The 16759-nt window shown below is 36.2% G+C and overlaps 1 protein-coding gene across 4 annotated transcripts in view; it reads left to right on the top strand.

Annotated features, from left to right (window-relative positions):
- LOC136038624 (tyrosine-protein kinase hopscotch-like) overlaps positions 1-16759 on the top strand; it is a 108654-nt gene that overhangs the window by 25434 nt on the left and 66461 nt on the right. For all 4 annotated transcript variants that reach the window (XM_065721858.1, XM_065721857.1, XM_065721860.1 and 1 more), the window contains 4 exons: positions 1117-1236; positions 2436-2578; positions 10720-10833; positions 14104-14222. In XM_065721858.1, the coding sequence (XP_065577930.1) occupies positions 1117-1236; positions 2436-2578; positions 10720-10833; positions 14104-14222 (496 nt within the window). The remainder of the gene's footprint in view (positions 1-1116; positions 1237-2435; positions 2579-10719; positions 10834-14103; positions 14223-16759) is intronic.

The following is a 16759-nucleotide window of genomic DNA, read 5'->3' as shown; positions in this document are numbered from 1 at the left end:
CTTGATGTGTTTGGCAAAAGAGAAAACAATTTAGCGCTTAAAATTGTAAATGTTTGTTTTATTACTGAAACTTTACCTATTTAACCGTTCTCTAAACTGACTAACTCTTTGTCATTACTAACAAACATACTAACAACACACAACAAATACTATCGTTTGTCAACATTTTCCTCGGCAATTTCCCGAAACAATTTATGAAAGCAAGAACTCTTTTTCGGGAAACTAAGCGTTCTTCATTTAGATCCCTCTTTGATTTGAAATATCTTTCCCTTCACTTTTTTTTTCAGCAATTGAGTATCTGCAAAGATATTACACTGTTATCACTCTCTAATTCCAGCAGCTTTATCAAGCCATTTTTTATTTATTTTTTATTAGTTTTTTAGACAGAGGCATCTGTTTTATTCATCTTTTAAGTTACGTCGACTGTGCTCCATAGTAATTGTGCTCAGCTCTTGAGGGAGTATAATATTTGTTAACTATGCAGTGTGTTTTTCCAAGTACAAGAGGACTAAAATATTTTCTTGGGAGGAGGGGGTGGCAGGTTTGGAAAGAAAACACAAAACTGGCAAGCTCTGTGCAAAACATATAAAAAATAATATACGCTATAAATACTAGAAATCTGGAGGTAGATTTGTAATACTTAAAAAAGGATGAAACTAGAATACTGAAATTAAAACATTAAAACACTAAATTTTGGCACTAAATGGAATAAAATTCTTGCCAAAAACTGAGCCAACACCTGATTTTATGGCTTTCCCGAATTTCGTGTGTTCTCTCGCATGGTGTGCAATCATTACGAGTGATAATCGTTTTACCCCTTGCTTGGTGGTAAACCCCTGCTCGAGAAACTATTGAGTGATTTCACACTGAAGACGTGTTTTACCTACAAAAAAAAGGCGCAGAATTGTCCCTTAATGTTATGTTTTCTAGTCTCTATAATATCTTAAGGTCCCGTATTAATAAACAGTCTTTTAATCAACTATGGACATCTGCAAGTGCTAATAAAAAAGATGTGGACGTAATTCTTTATGATCGACTGTATTAACATGGTAATCAATTTAATTGCTGTCTTATTTTAAATGCTTTTTTTTATGTTTCTTTTCTTCATTTTTGTAGGGGGAAGTTCGCATATTCAAAACTTGATGACAAGCGAGATAATGCACCTGGCTCTTATTTAATCAGAGAAAGTCATAAAACCTATGATCAGTATTTTATTGACTATGTTGATCAAGGAGGGTAAGTGCCAGTGTATTATTTTTTCTACGCTTCTTATTTTTTATTTTTATTTTCTATCCTGTTTTCTTATTTTTTCTATCCTGTTGAATGTCTCGAAGGGCATGGAAGCCGTTTTTGCTTATATATGAAGCAAAGACACGACTAAAAAAATGACAATCCAATTCAAAAAGTGGCTACTGTCCTATACTTTTGTTCCAAAAAGCAGGCCTTATTTTCATTTCATTGATTTTTATGACGTATTTTCATCAGTCACATCATTCTTCAAGCTCAGATCAAAATGTTAGCCAAATTCATCTGCCCCTCTTTACCCATTGTTGCATTTACACTTCGCTGTTATGTCAAGTTTTGACTCAGTATTAAGAATGCAAAATTTGACGGGTTCTTTTGTATGAAATTTTAAACAAGTAAAAAGAATGAAAAGTGGTTGAGGCACACCACTTTTCTAATTAGACTCTCTGTTTATCTATGTTTCAGGGTTTCAATTTTGTACTACAAAAAGCAAGTGTTTTTTGATCCGTTTTGAGAACTTTCCAGCTTTTTTGTAGAGGATTAGAATTGACCGATCTTCTAAACTGTGTTTTGAGGTTTTTTTTACCTCCTAGCTTCCTTGTGTTGGTATTATTATGAAATCTAGGCAAGTTTTTTTTTTTTTTTTTTTTTTTTTTTTTTTTTTTTTTTTTAAGCCATGTAAGACATAGGATATTGCAGTGTTGCTGAAGCTGTATGAAAATAAACGACTTATTCAGGGTAGCTATCAACTAAGTTAATTTGGTTTGCTGTGGTTTAATGCTACAAGACCTTACGAAGAAGGCGGATATAGTCCTCAGTAGAAGTGGTTCACCATTGAAATTCTGGTCTTATAAGTTTCTAACAAAAATCAGTTGAAAAATTCAGCTGTTTAATGTCTAGAACTGGTTTTTTGCTAGCTACTTTTCTTTAATTCATGGAATTTCATTTTCGTACTGTGTTTGTTTCAATATCTGATTTCTAAATTTCTGTAGGGGAATGATCCTGAAAATTAGATTCTTTTAAGGAAAAGCCAGGTTTTTAAGAACACGAAGAAGCGTTTTTGATTTTCAAATTCAGCTTAACTTAATATGATATCGCTTATTTTAGTTCTGAGCCAAAAAATTGTAGTTGGTTTAATTTAATTTGATATTTTGTTTCATACTTCTACTCTAATTGGATCTACATTTTAGCTTCCAACCGAAAACCATAATGGTTTCAAAATGTGGTGACTTTTACAAAAAAGATGATGACTCAAAAGAATATCAAAGTCTCCAAGAAGTTGCCTTGGCACTCGGGCTTTTGATTCGAAATCTCCTGCCTCCATCAGAAAACGGTGAGCCAATTTTTAAGCTGTTTTCTAGAGATGGTTCTAAAATAACGCTATTTCAGATTCATTAAATTAGAAATTAACTTTATATAAACCCCCCTGTGAAGGAAAAAATTTTTGTAACTGACAACCCTTGTCAAAATTGAGATAAGAACCCTATCAACGTTATTTTTGCGATCTTTCTAGTGGTGTAATTTTTTGTTGTTGTAAGACACATTCCAGCTTAGCATATAAACAATTTAATTTTATCATAAGTGCACGTCCTCCCCTTTTGTGAAAGTAAGAATTGTCTAAATTGACCAGAAATTTAACCTGCTATGTTTTGTCGTAACTGCATTGCTTTTGTCACAGACATCCGAGAAGAAGAAAAAGAAAAACTATTAAAATATGAATAATAGTAAGTAAGTAAGTAAGACGGCACTAGACCCTTAAGGTCCAAACCGGTGGTGCTGATCTCCATTTCATTGCCGTTCAGCCAGGAAGTGCAATGGGGGGTTGGGGGCCAACCATCCTGTGCTTTCATACACCCTTTCTGCTTACCTTCCCCAGATTTCTCCAGGTACCCATTTAGAGCTGGGTCGACTCTGGCCGAGTTTACAGAGTCACACCGCTGACCCCTGTCCCAGACTAAATAACTTGTCACAACTGGGATTGAGCCCGTGCCCCTAGGAAACAGAATTCCCACGCCAGCGCGCCAACCACTCAGCCAGGACGGCTGATATAATAGCAAGAATAGCTGAATAATAGCAAGAATATGTCAAGAAAAGGCTGTTATTTGTTCAAACACTCAGCTGTTTTGTCTCTCAGCTGGCATTTTGTAAACTTGTACTTTGAAATTTCAGCAATTTTTCAGTATTTTTATCTACAGAAAGATTTAAGACGATATTCTTACAGTATTCAGAGTTCGCCAGTAAAGAGAGAAAGGTTCAGTTATATACTGTTGCATAGTGTTTTAGCATAGTTCAATAAGTTTGAAACTTAATACACAACAGAAGAAAATGTACCTCTTGAAAAGTGTCAAGTTCGATCGAAAGAAACGAAACACAAAGGTTGAAACTCGAAGAGAGGTTTTCAGGAGATACTATTTAGCAGGAAAGGGCATTACGAGAAGATTGTAAAATGTTTGTTCATTAACTCTTGATGTTTTTGATCAACGAATATACTATTCTCAGAGGGCTACTAAGATAATTGGTACAGACACGCTTAAACAAAATGTAGTTGAGATACCGTGTAATAAAACAAAGGCAGAAGCCACTGTAAAGGCATATTGAGTCCTTTCCAAAAATGGAGTCTCATTATCTTAGGTCCGACTCGAAGAAAGAAAATTGAAATGCAACTCTGTTTCCAAAATGCATGAACTTTGTCTAAAACTCTGTAGTGATGGATGGACTCCAGAATCTTCGAGAATTTATAGAAATATGTTCAACCGAAATTATATTCTGGGCTTCCATAAGCCCAAGAAGGACTTGAGTGACACGGGCGAGGAAAAATGTGTTGCTGAAAAACATGGTATTGAGCTGCCAGAGCCGAAAGAGAAGGAACGACATGGCTTTAGTAAGGCTGTGACTAGAGAGGAGAGAAAAAAAAGGATAGTTTTGCACTGGCTCTATGTTTGATCTTGAAAATGTATTTACACTTCCTCGTGGTATTGCTTCATCATTTTTCTACAAAAGGAAAATTACACATTATAACTTGAAGGATGTATTCTCATGTCGTTGGACTTCTGACCAACGCATAGAAGAAGTGTATTGCGTAGTTTGGAGAAAAACAGTTGCAGGTCGTTGAGCAAAAATAACAAGTGGTGTCCTCCTGATGGTTGAAAGATATCTTTCTACCTATTTTGGCTTTTCTAAAATTATCACATGGTCGAATTCATGTGTGCCATATAACCGATATTCAATTATGAGGTTCGCCATTAATCGCTATTCAAGGTGCATTTCCTAGGTACCATAGACTGTTATAAGTAACAATTAAATACTTTTAGTAAATTTACTCGAGCATAGATGCAGTCCATAGTTGCATAGAAAAAAGTCTGTGGCATTGGGCTTGGTGGAGCAAATCGAAAAGTTAGTAAAAAGCACCCGTACATCATTTAAATGAACAAAGTGCTGGATTTTCAACAGGCCTAGATCTTAAGTACGATAATACTCCATTTCCTAAGTTAAACAACTTCTATTTACACCAGATAAGAGCCGGTTGCAAAATGTCGGTTTCTAATGCATCAGTCTCTGAAATAAACATTGACGTTGGGGTAAACTGAAGGAAAAGAAGGACAGTTCTAAAAAGTGGTCGAGTTTCTTGTGGTCCCAAAACTGTTGAACTTCAAACCTGTTATTCCTACTAAAGAAAAAAGAAAAAATCAAAGATGTGCAGTAACTCTACGGGTCTATATTTGCTCTATATTTGGAGTCCTACAAGGACGTTTTTGTAAGTATGAGTCAAGGCAGCAACCGCCTATCCACTGCAATACAGGCAGCATGCCGAGAAGAAAAAGCTAAAGCCCCTCTCCCCTCATCGAAAAAAGCTGAGGCCAAGGACAAGGCAATCAGTAAAAACCTAATCAGTTACCTTGTGTAAGTGTTTTTTTTTTTTTTTTTTTTTTTTTTTTTTTTTTTTTTTTTCAAGTAATTGGAATTTTGGAAGTTGTGTCATAATCATTGTGGATTGAATTCTATTAATACGATAAAATTAGTGCGAAAAGGTAGAATCGCCCTGTTCGGGCTCTAAGAAAAGCCTTGTCTGTTCCTGATGAAACCTTGGCGAAAAGTTGCTGTAACAAAGCGGAAAAGGAACTCAAGCGCTGTCCTGCGCTTTTATCGTAACTACTACCTTAGCAGCTGAAAGGACGGGCAAAAATATTGTATCCGTTTTCAGTTTGACCCTTTAACCTTGTAAACTTCATCCATCCGGACCTAAATTTTACCAAAAGGTGCCTCCCACTAGCATCTTTAAACTGGCATTTCATTCGTTTTTCTATCTACTATACATTCATCTCCACAAAAACCGATTTTTTCAATTGTTTTTTTTTCTCGAAATTTTGAAAAGTACGGATACGACATTCTTGCTTTCACAAGGCGAGTAATGTATAACTGCTTACCTGCCATTTGGGGCGCATGGAAGGTCAGTGCCTCACCTTTTGAGGGGGGAAGGTGCCCAGAAACTTAAGAGTTATTGTTAAGGCTAGATTTTCCTGCTTTTTGTCCTATATCCTTCCAATCAATGTGGAGAAAAAATTTAACAGGACAAACCATGCTTTTTTTGATGTAATTAAAGAGTGAAATTGAAACTTAAAACGAAAAGAAATTACTTCTTTGATGGTAATGCCATGAAAAAACTTTTTCAAACGATTTGACTAGTGATATTTTCCTAAACATAGAATTCTGGAAAAATTAAAAGACTAGTTTATTGAGCTCTCGATGGTTTATGCGGTCATGAAGTCAATAAATTTTAGCACAATTTTAATTTTCAAAGAACTTCCAGCAAGCCTAGTCTTTATGAACTGGATTTTCCGGGAGAGTTTCCTGGGGTGGGGGTTGGGGGTGTAAACGTGAGGGGGAATATGCCTCTACTTTCCTTTTAAAAAAACACATACCTTAAAAGTTGCAATATATATATATATATATATATATATATATATATATATATATATATATATATATATAAATAAGTTGTCTGTGTGTGTGTGTCGAGTGACGTCATGTTTGTGTGTCGACTGACGTCATGTTTCTCGACTGACGTCATTATAAGGATTGAGCTGTATGCGTCATGAAGTTGTTTGTCGACTGACGTCATGTTTGTCAACTGATGAAATTACATACCGGGACACCGGGACACAAATGACGACCGGGACAAAGGGAATATAAATGACGTCCGGGAACCTCAAAGAGAAATTACAGACTGGGACACCCGGACACAAATCACGACCAGGACACAGGGAATATAAATGACGACCGGGACAAAGGGACACAACTACAACGGGGACGCCGGGGGCACATGCGGGATATATAAAGGATCTATATATATATATAAAAATAAGTTGTCTGTGTGTGTGTCGAGTGACGTCATATTTGTGTGTCGACTGACGTCATGTTTGTGTGTCGACTGACGTCATGCTTGTCGACTGACGTCATTATAAGGATTGAGCTGTATGCGTCGTGAAGTTGTTTGTTGACTGACGTCATGTTTGTCAACTGATGAAATTACATACCGGGACAGGGAATATAAATGACGTCCGGGAACCTCAAAGAGAAATTACAGACTGGGACACCCAGACACAAATCACGACCGGGACACAGGCAATATAAATGACGACCGGGACACAGGGACACAACTACAACGGGGACGCCGGGGGCACAGGCGGGATATATAAATGACGACCGGGACACAGGGATCGTTCGAATAGAAATTACAGACTGGGACACCGGGACACAAATGACGACCGGGACACCGGGACACAGGGAATATAAATGACGACCGGGACACAGGGACACTCATTAGAATAACGATGTATATATCTGAATACGGATTGTTTTTCCCATGAACAATTATATATTGCATGTTCAAGAGTCAGTAAACCTGACAATCTATTTATATGCACAGACAATGGGACAGCGAAGAATGTTGTATATTCGCATGTTTTACGTAGTAATATATATATATATATATATATATATATATATATATATATATATATATATATATATATATATATATATATATATATATATATATATATATATATATATATATATATATATATATATATATATATATATATCTATTCACAGGTGGGACACAGGGCCACAACTACAATGGCGCGTAACTAATATAGCGCGTAATGACTTATGTCATTACGAAAACAAAAGGGCTGACTTGTTGCACTCGTTATAGTCTAATGAGCCTTTCAGAAGTTTCAGAAGAATGATAATAATAAATAACACAGAGAAGGTTTATTGCTCTTTATAACAGGCAACGTTAGAGCGTCGCCTCTAAAAGCAGTTTCTGTTTGTTTAAGTTTGAATCATTATTCAAATTTATTTTTGCTCGTCATAAGTTTTAAAATGGCTCTACTTTTCTTGGGTAAACTTTGGTTTTGGACTTCACTTAAGTTTATTTGTTTTAACGCTTAATATTTTTTATTGGCTTTAAAACTTAATGTTCTAATAAAATGCAAAGCATCTGTCACAAACATTTAAGACTTGGAAGAGTAAATATAAAAATGGGATATTGGAGAGTATCCAACCCTACACCTCTCGCCCACGAAGCAAGAGTGTTTGCTCCAGAGCTGCAGTCCCTTGAAAAATGAGTATTTATCATAGACCTAAAAGGTCCACAGGGGCTTATAACTCAATCTGATTTAACCCACCACAGGTCCGGAATTTGACTCTAATTTCGTAAAAGCGTCTCCATACTAATCCAAACAAGAAGAGACCCATAATTCTCTACGAAAAGCCCTAGAGTGGCAGTTCTGGCCTCTCTGCGCCCGGGGCAAAATTTGGATTAGCGCCTTCCCCCTAGCTTCCAAAAATTTTCAGGCCAAATTTAAGAAAATTTTCACTCAGTAACAAAGTTTTCATTTAGTAACAAAATTTGAATGCAAAACATCACAAAAAATCAAAATTGATTTAATTCAGTCTAATTACTTTTGTTTTCAAGGAATGGTGATGAAGATATGGGAAAAATGAAAATTTTGGATTCAATTTGCTTATGCTTATTGCCAACTGTGCCCTCTACTATTTTTTAATAAAAACTAATTCCAAAAATTATAAATTATCATAACCGTTAGATTTTTTTGTGCTCCTAAATTTTCTGCGCCCGAGGTAAGTACCTCCTCTGCCTTCCTGCGTAAAACTGCTGCTGAAGCCATACTAGTCTAACGTTTTACAGAATAATTATCAAATACAGTGATAAACTGTTGCGGAAATATTAGCCATCAGGCTCTGAGACGTACTTTGGGAAGGGCATCCTCGGGCATGTGCATCATCCTTCCGTGGAATATTTAAAATTTTATGACGTACCCCATAATTTCTTGCATCTTCCATATAATTTTTCTTTTTTGAAAGATAAGATAACAGATGTCCCCCCCCCAAAGAAAGACAACTCATGGGTACTAGCCTTTCCAAGCTTAATTTATGGCTCTTCTAAGGGCTTATGATCATATCTAAAATCTTGAAATGGCAGTTTTGACCGTTGCTTAGAGCCGACAACAGTACACATATCTAGATGTATGTATTGTGGAGCCGACTATCTCACAGATTCGTTTACATAATTAGGTACTACCACGTATCATAGTCGAAATAGAATTAACCACAACTCACTATATTTTCTTGTGCGATTATATCTGGCGTAAAGTAAAGTCTAATCACGTAACAATAGAAGGCACAAGCCAGGATGTCTGACGTATACTTTTGTAAATGTATATGCCTGAATTTATTTTGTAAATGGCCTAAAATTCCAATCAGATATTGTAACATGCTAAATTATAACGTTTAAAATATTATACCTGTTTTCTATATTTTCATTTGTTTAGTTTTGTTAATGGAAAGGTAGTATGGCCTAGGAAATTATTTACTTCTATCTGCCGATCTGATATATCCACCTATCTAATCCCCCTCCCCTGATAGTAAATCCTGCTTATATGTTTAAAGTGTTGTAATAGTTTTAGCTATATTATATATAGTTTTATATAATAGTTTTGGATATAATTAGCACCTATTTTTGATGTATAGTCTAATATCTTGTCTGCCCTTTTTAAACGATTATTTAGTCATTTGAGCCTCAGAAATTGGTTTGAAGCCCTTATTTTAGGATTTATTTTATTTTAGAAGTCTAAAGAGGATGTTCTAAAATCTGAACCGACTCTCAGTGGATTTTATGTGAGAGTATGGCACAAATTGTACGTGACAACGGCCAAGAAAAGACGGCTAAATAAAGTTAAAATTAAAAATTTTTTCCCTTTCCACTGTCGAGGAAACATAAAAAAAAATGTTCTTTCTCTGCTTTAGTATGTGATGATGAAGGAATTAATTTAAAAGTGACGATGAATGAGTAAAATTCTTAATTTAAAACTCCTTCAAAGATCTGGGCGTATACTAATGTCATTTTTGAACAAAGAAGGGAGGTAGCTCATTTAATCATTTAATCCAAAATCTTGGAAGAAAAAGAAGTATCGGGGTTCACGTTTACCGAAGATTCTGTTATTCAACAACTTTTTTAGGCGAATTGGCTGTCTAAATTGAGAGACCTTCTCAACATCTTCGATAAACTTAATCGATTCTCCACATCTCTTCAATGGAAAGGAATAGTATTTACCCAAGTCATGCATCTCCAACTGTTTTCGGTCGCCAAGATGTTTCAAAACCTTCAATCTTTTAAAACCTGTAAAAAAAAGAAGTTTTCAAAGACCTTTAGGATAATATTCAAACATGCTTCGTTGGAAAGTCACTGCTTACTTGATAGGTTTGAAAAGAAGCATTTTAATTTTTTAATTCTTAATGTTTTTTATTAATATTTTTCTCAAAATGAATAATTATTAATATTTTTTATCTTAATATTTCATAATTTTTTTTACGCTGACTTTGTTGACACTTACAGCTGGGCGATGAAACTTCCTTCTAGTGAGAGGAAATGTAAACCTAATCGAAATATGCTGGAGATTTTCAATATGTGCCTGAGATTAGTATAGACAATAGTGTAAAATATAAATATCGCGAAGGAAGTTATGAACAGTTTTAAATATAGATGTATTCAAAGAAACATTGCTATTTGCAAAACTACAATAAAAAATACTTATGGGCTTTACTTCATTTTATCTCTTTGAGTCTGCATTCTCAACATATCCTTAAAAGGATATACGCTCTGAGACCGCACTGCCTATACAAGACATGCTGCAAAACAACCGAGAACCGAGAAAATGACTGAATAAAACGAAGGGATTCTCAGCCTGTGAACACAATGTAAATATAAAACAAGTGTTTCGGTAGAGATCTCCACCAAGATGTCAAACGCAAAAGCAAAAAAAAACTTTGGAAGATACCCAAATCAGAAAGAGCAGAATGTCTCAAAGTCTGAGTTGTCTTGTTCGTATTTCTATCGTTTATTCATTTTATTTACTGGTTTGCCATTTTCGTTGATATACTTTCTTTCAGATCGGCCTCCGTTGCTGCTTTTGTGCTGCTCTGATAAGACACTTCTTGAACCAAAGAAAAAGAGAGATAATAAGCCAGTTTGTATACCTGAATCTGAACTTCATGTTTTTCGAGGTAATAACATTTTCAGCTTTTTAAGATTGATTATAGTGTTAATCCTTCTGAGATAATTTGCCACCAATGAAACTTAAATTAAAGCCTCTTGTCTAGACCGCCTGTTTAGTATGCAGTATGACAGAGCGGCAGTTACTTTTGGTAGATTTCCTGCTTAGTTTATAGCATTGCACGGTGCATATTTAATGGTGAAATATCTTTTTTAAGTCAACTGTTAAATAATAGTTCAGGAAACTGGTAATGGAAACTGGAAAACTGGTAATGGTAATGTTTTTTTTTTTTTTCAATTATTTAGTATAGGTCATTCAATCAGTCATTCTATTTTTCTCTAAGAAAGGAAATAAAAGTACATGCACAAATTTCCGCCGGATAAGTCTAATAGATATTGTGGGTCAGAATGTTCGGGATCTTACTTCTGAGCCACTTCAAAGGAGCAAAGAAGGAAAGAACCTGAGGAGATCAAGCTGGTCTTTGCAAAGTAGAGGTGGTGGTGATAACCTCTTTGCTCTTTGCCTCATTATCCAGAGGTTTGAAAGGTGCAATCTTCCCCCTGATTTTGATTCCCCTCTAATTAATTATCGCCTTCGGTTCTGTTGCTCTCTAGCAACTTTGGAAAATCCTAGAAAATGACGAAATGCCGCTGAAGTTTATTTAACTGTTGAAGGCATTCTACGTCTAACTAGTGAGCCGAGTTCGAGATTATGGCAAAGAAACTGACGAATTCTTTGTTCGGTTACGAGTAAAACAAGGCTGCGTTTTCTCTCCGAATCTGTTAATGCGTCGATTGGGTCCCCCAAAATTTGTTGTCTTATTCAGGAGTTCAGATTGGACAGAATCTTTCACAGACTGACCTAAATGATGAGGTTGGTGTTGACCTCCTCTCAAGTCTGACGAAGCCCAAAACATGCTTGTTGACGCTGTGGCCTGGATAGAGACAAGACCATTCTCACTAACTGTCAATCCAATTCAGTTGAAAAAAATTAACTGTGTCACTTACCTGGGTTTATACTAACGAATCTTCCGACCCTGATATCAAAGAGAGAATAGAGAAAGCGCAAACAGTTTTTCCTTCCTCCGGAGACCCCTGTGGAATCGCCACAAAGCGTGTCTCCGAAAGAAAGTTCGAATTTACATGGTACTAGTCCATGCTGTTCTCTTCTACGGATGCGAAATATGGTCGGTAAAGCTACAGCATGAAAATACATTGAAGGAGTTTGACCATACCTGTCTTCGAAGAATTTTCAGAATGTGTAATACTCAGAGGGATATTGGGCTCAGTATTAAAGAACGCCGATTGAAATGGCTGAACCATGTACTACTAAAAGTGTCAGAGGGCATTTATTGTCAATACTTCTAGTCGCACCTTGGAAGAGACGCCAAGGAGAACAGACAGACAAAGAACTGGTGGAACTTGGCCGAGTCAGATCTTGAGCTTCTTGGTTGCTTCAGCAAGTTTGGTCATAGATGGTTGACTCGGTGGCTCGCTTTTACAATGAAGATTGCAAACGATCGTTCAACATGGTCCAAAGGGGTCTCCAAGATCGCAGATGTTGGACGAAGTGAGAATGCCTGATTCCAACTGTAAGTACAAAAATACCAGGGTTGAATCCAAGATTTTTTTCGGGGGGGGGCGGGGGGGGGGGGCATAAAAAAACTTAAAAAACGCATCAAAAATTCGTTTATATCCATTTTTGTTACGTTTTTTATGAGCGGACAAGCATTTTTTTGGGGGGAGGGGCATAAAATTGAGCTACATAAATTATACCATTTGTAGTAAGTACCAGGTTTGAATCCAAAATTTTTATCGTGGGGGGGCATAAAAGACTTAAAAAACGTATCAAACATTCGTTTATATCCATTTTTATTACGTTTATATGAGCCGGGCGAACATTTTTTTTTTTTTGGGGGGGGGCATTAATTTGAGCCATAGAAAATTATTCACTCTTGTTTCCTGGTGAAGAAAATAACATTTTTTTTTCAAATTACTGGCCGCATATGAACCAAACAATCAAAGGTATGGTTGCACAATAAAGAGGCTTTTTAAGAAAGGTAACAAGATGGGTGAAAAAGCAGAAGATTAAATGCTGCGGATGCTACATATATGGTTTCTCCATCCAAAATATCCAACATATATAAAATATCTCCATCTAATAACAGAAAATTTGGATGGAGACACGAAAAATGGCTAAAGAATACTCTAAAACTAAGATAGCTTATTTGTCAAAAGCCAATTAAAAGAAGTGTTATAAGATTCTGAAACAATATGGCAATAGAAGTAGATAGGCTGGATTTCAAATTTGAAGAGCCAACAGCTGTTACTTTTAGTTAGTATCTTGTATAAATTGTAAAAACCTTACCAACTGTATCAATGGATAAAGCCCCGAAAATTTCAGGCAGCTTCCATAAATTCAAAGAAATTCACAAAGAGGAGAAGAAAAAAGTATCAACTTTGCGGTAAACAGGCTTATCTGTTTAGATATAGGCCTATCTTCTTTTAGATAGGCTTATTTGTTTAAACAGGCTTATCTTCTTTGCCTGTCTTCTATCTTCTTTGATATATGAGATGCTAGTGTTTGGACTGGTGAATACTCAGCCCTATGGAAAGCCGAGTACGTATTCTACTGCCAAAAATGAGCTATGAATGAATCGTCATGTAAAAGTGACCCCGAGATCCTAATTTTTTAGCAAATTGTTTCAACGATTACTCACCAAATGGCTAAAAGCTAAAGTTCTCCCTGTTATTGTTTCACAAAAATGAAGAAACATAAAAATAATTGAAAAACCAAGAACACAAATTTTGATGCATGTTTGAAAATGAAAAAAAATAGCGAAAATAATTTCGATAAATTAATGAAAACTATGCTCAGTGTTGCTTATTTTCTGTTTTGAAAAAGAGCTTTATCCATCAAAATCAAGCTTAACGCTACTAACTTAACATCTCCTAGAGAAATTGCTTATATTATTTTGTTACGTTTTTTACAAGTCGGACAAACAGTTTTTTTTCGGGGGGGGAGGCTCAAACCCCTACCCCCTGGATATGGCCTTGTAAGTAACCCTCGTGCTTATCTATGTTGATTTGAGGTTGCGTAATATCTTGCATAATTATGGAGCCTTAAGTGCCTGCTTCCTGGCTCTGGGATGTAGTCAGTCGGAAACGTTTTCATAGGAATTTTTTTCTCGTCATGTTCAATCACTGTGTATAGTCAAATAAATTCATGTCAAATATATTTGGTCAAATATTTAGTTAATTATGCTCATGTCAAATTATAGGAAAAGAATGGGAGATGCGAGGTCGATTCACCGTAGTCCGACGTGGTTTTTGGAAAAGTGGCAAAGAAGAAACGAGCATTGCTATCAAAAACTTGCAGTCTGATATAACGGATTCAAAGGTGGAATCTAATTCAGCTTATTTACTCATCTCTTAGAAAGCAGACAACTCCGTCAATTAGTGTTTTAGGACGAAGTTTGATTCAATTAAGAAAGCCGATAAGGTTGCTCTCTCACTTTGTCTTTCTATCTAACTGTCAGCCTCTGTCTCTCTCCTTCTCCCTTTCTACTTCTTTTTCTCTTGCAAAAATTTATCATTTCAGCCATTTTGACGAACAAATTTGAAACACTTGATCGTAGTCACTTGATTGTATAAGTTGGTTTATTATTTCTTATAATAATCTCTATCAGTGTTCAGTATACTTGATATGTTTATAGTAAATTTATGATTTGGTCTGCATAATATAATTAACCTGATTAATATTGTATATATGTGATAAAAATCGATCTTATAGTTTGTTAACTCTGTAGGAAGTAATAAGCTAGTTAATTGACCTTTGTTTGCTGTTTTTTCTTTAGTATCACGGTTTGATCTTTTAACCTTAAGAAGAAATATTTAGCGAAAGGATCTAGGCTTGACATAGTAGACTTAGGCTTGACATAGCAGACTCAGGTTTGATATGGAAGACTTTGGTTTTACATAGTAGACTCAGGCTTGACGTAGTAGACCTAGGTTTGGCATAGCAGACTTCGGTTATATATAGTAAATTCAGGCTTGATATAGTAGACTTAGGCTTGATATAGTAGATCTAGGTTTGACATAGTAGATTCAGGCTTGATATGGTAGACTTAGGCTTGACATAGTAGACTTAGGCTTGACATAGTAGACCTAGGTTTGACATAGCAGCCTTAGGTTTGACATAGTAGATTCATGCTTGACATAGTAGACCTAGGTTTGACATAGTAGATTTAGGCTTGATATAGCAGACTTAGGCTTGACATAGTAGACCTAGGTTTGACATAGCAGTCTTACGTTTGATATAGTAAATTCAGGCTTGATATAGTAGACTTAGACTTGACATAGTAGACCTTGGTTTGACATAGCAGTCTTAGATTTGATATAGTAGATTGAGGCTTGATATAGTAGACTTAGGCTTGACATAGTAGACTTAGGCTTGACATAGGAAACATAGGTTCGACATTGGAGTCTTAGGTTTGACACAGTAGATTCAGGCTTTATATAGTAGACTTAGGCTTGACATAGTAGACTTAGGCTTGATATAGTAGACCTAGGTTTGACATAGCAGTCTTTGGATTGACATAGTAGATTCAGGATTGATATAGTAGACTTAGGCTTGACATAGTAGACCTAGGTTTGACATAGTAGATTCAGGCTTAATATAGAAGACTTAGGCTTGACATAGCTGATCTAGGTTTGACACAGCAGATTTAGGTTTGACATAGTAGATTCAGGCTTTATATAGTAAATCCAGTCTTCATATTTATAAATTTAGGCTTAACGTAGTAGATTCCGCCAGGTCACTTATCGCGTCCTCAGGTGGTGATAGGGGAACGTCCTACATATATGTAGGGCACCTTCATAGGAGGGACGGACCAAGAAGGGACCTTGTCCCTGGGGGTCCATAACTGAAAACTGGGGGACCCTCTCCCGGTGTTCCAAGTAATGCGCTAAATTGCATGGTGACGGAGAAAACCATTGGGGAGGATCCTCTGTTGGAGTACAACTACGGTAGGGCGCAAGATCCAGATCTATGGACAACAGCCTCTGCTTCGACCCTTCCAGGGTACCTGAAAGACTGAGGACCTTGCGGTCAGCTGTATACCCACTTGAGGCGTGGTGTCTTTCGAAGAAATTATAACCTAGTAAACAAAACAGCATTCGAACAGGATTCTCATTTATGGATAATTTTCCTGGGCTTGGTCTGTTTTGGCGGGCGTTCTTGGTCTGGAAACACCTTTTCCTAGCTAATTTATCAACTATGCATTGCCTCCTTGTAGTAGCATAATATTTGTAGGCCTGAATATAAAATGAATTGGAGGTAATAGGCTTCGTATCGTCTCTGCAGGATTTCAACTCCTGTTGATGGAAGAACATCGCCAAGTTCTGAAAACCATGTTGTGACCAAGATGGGTTCAGGATTGCACAAAGCCTCCGTTTATACTGGAGGTCCCAGGGACTTTTTGCTGTTTGGTTCTAAGGCAGTGTAGACTTGAGAAGAAGTGTTAGTTACCGTCCTGAACTGGTATCCAGGGACCATTCTTATTCCTGAGGCTAAAATATTTTCAATGATTTAAAGAATATGAAAATTGAAACTTGGAATGTTACGACGTTCAAAAATAACAATCGTATCGACATTTTGACTCACGAATGAAGGCGATTTGAACTGGACTTCACAGGAATTTCAGAAACTCATTCCCAGGGATAGGAAACATAAAATTAGGTGATGTAGAATTTATTTACTTAGGCATGAAGGATGGGTTACATAGAAAGGAAGTAGGGTTCGTGATGAATAAGGAAGCTGCTAAGTCTTATCTACGCTGGGAATGTATTAATAATAGAATACTAATCGCTCATTTTATGACTTAAAGGTGCAGGGTTTCGGTCATAGTAGTATGTGCCCCTGTAGAACATGATGGA

The sequence above is a fragment of the Artemia franciscana genome, chromosome 18, assembly GCF_032884065.1.
Source record: "Artemia franciscana chromosome 18, ASM3288406v1, whole genome shotgun sequence".
NCBI lineage: Eukaryota > Metazoa > Arthropoda > Branchiopoda > Anostraca > Artemiidae > Artemia > Artemia franciscana.
This window is presented reverse-complemented; position numbering and strand designations above follow the sequence as displayed.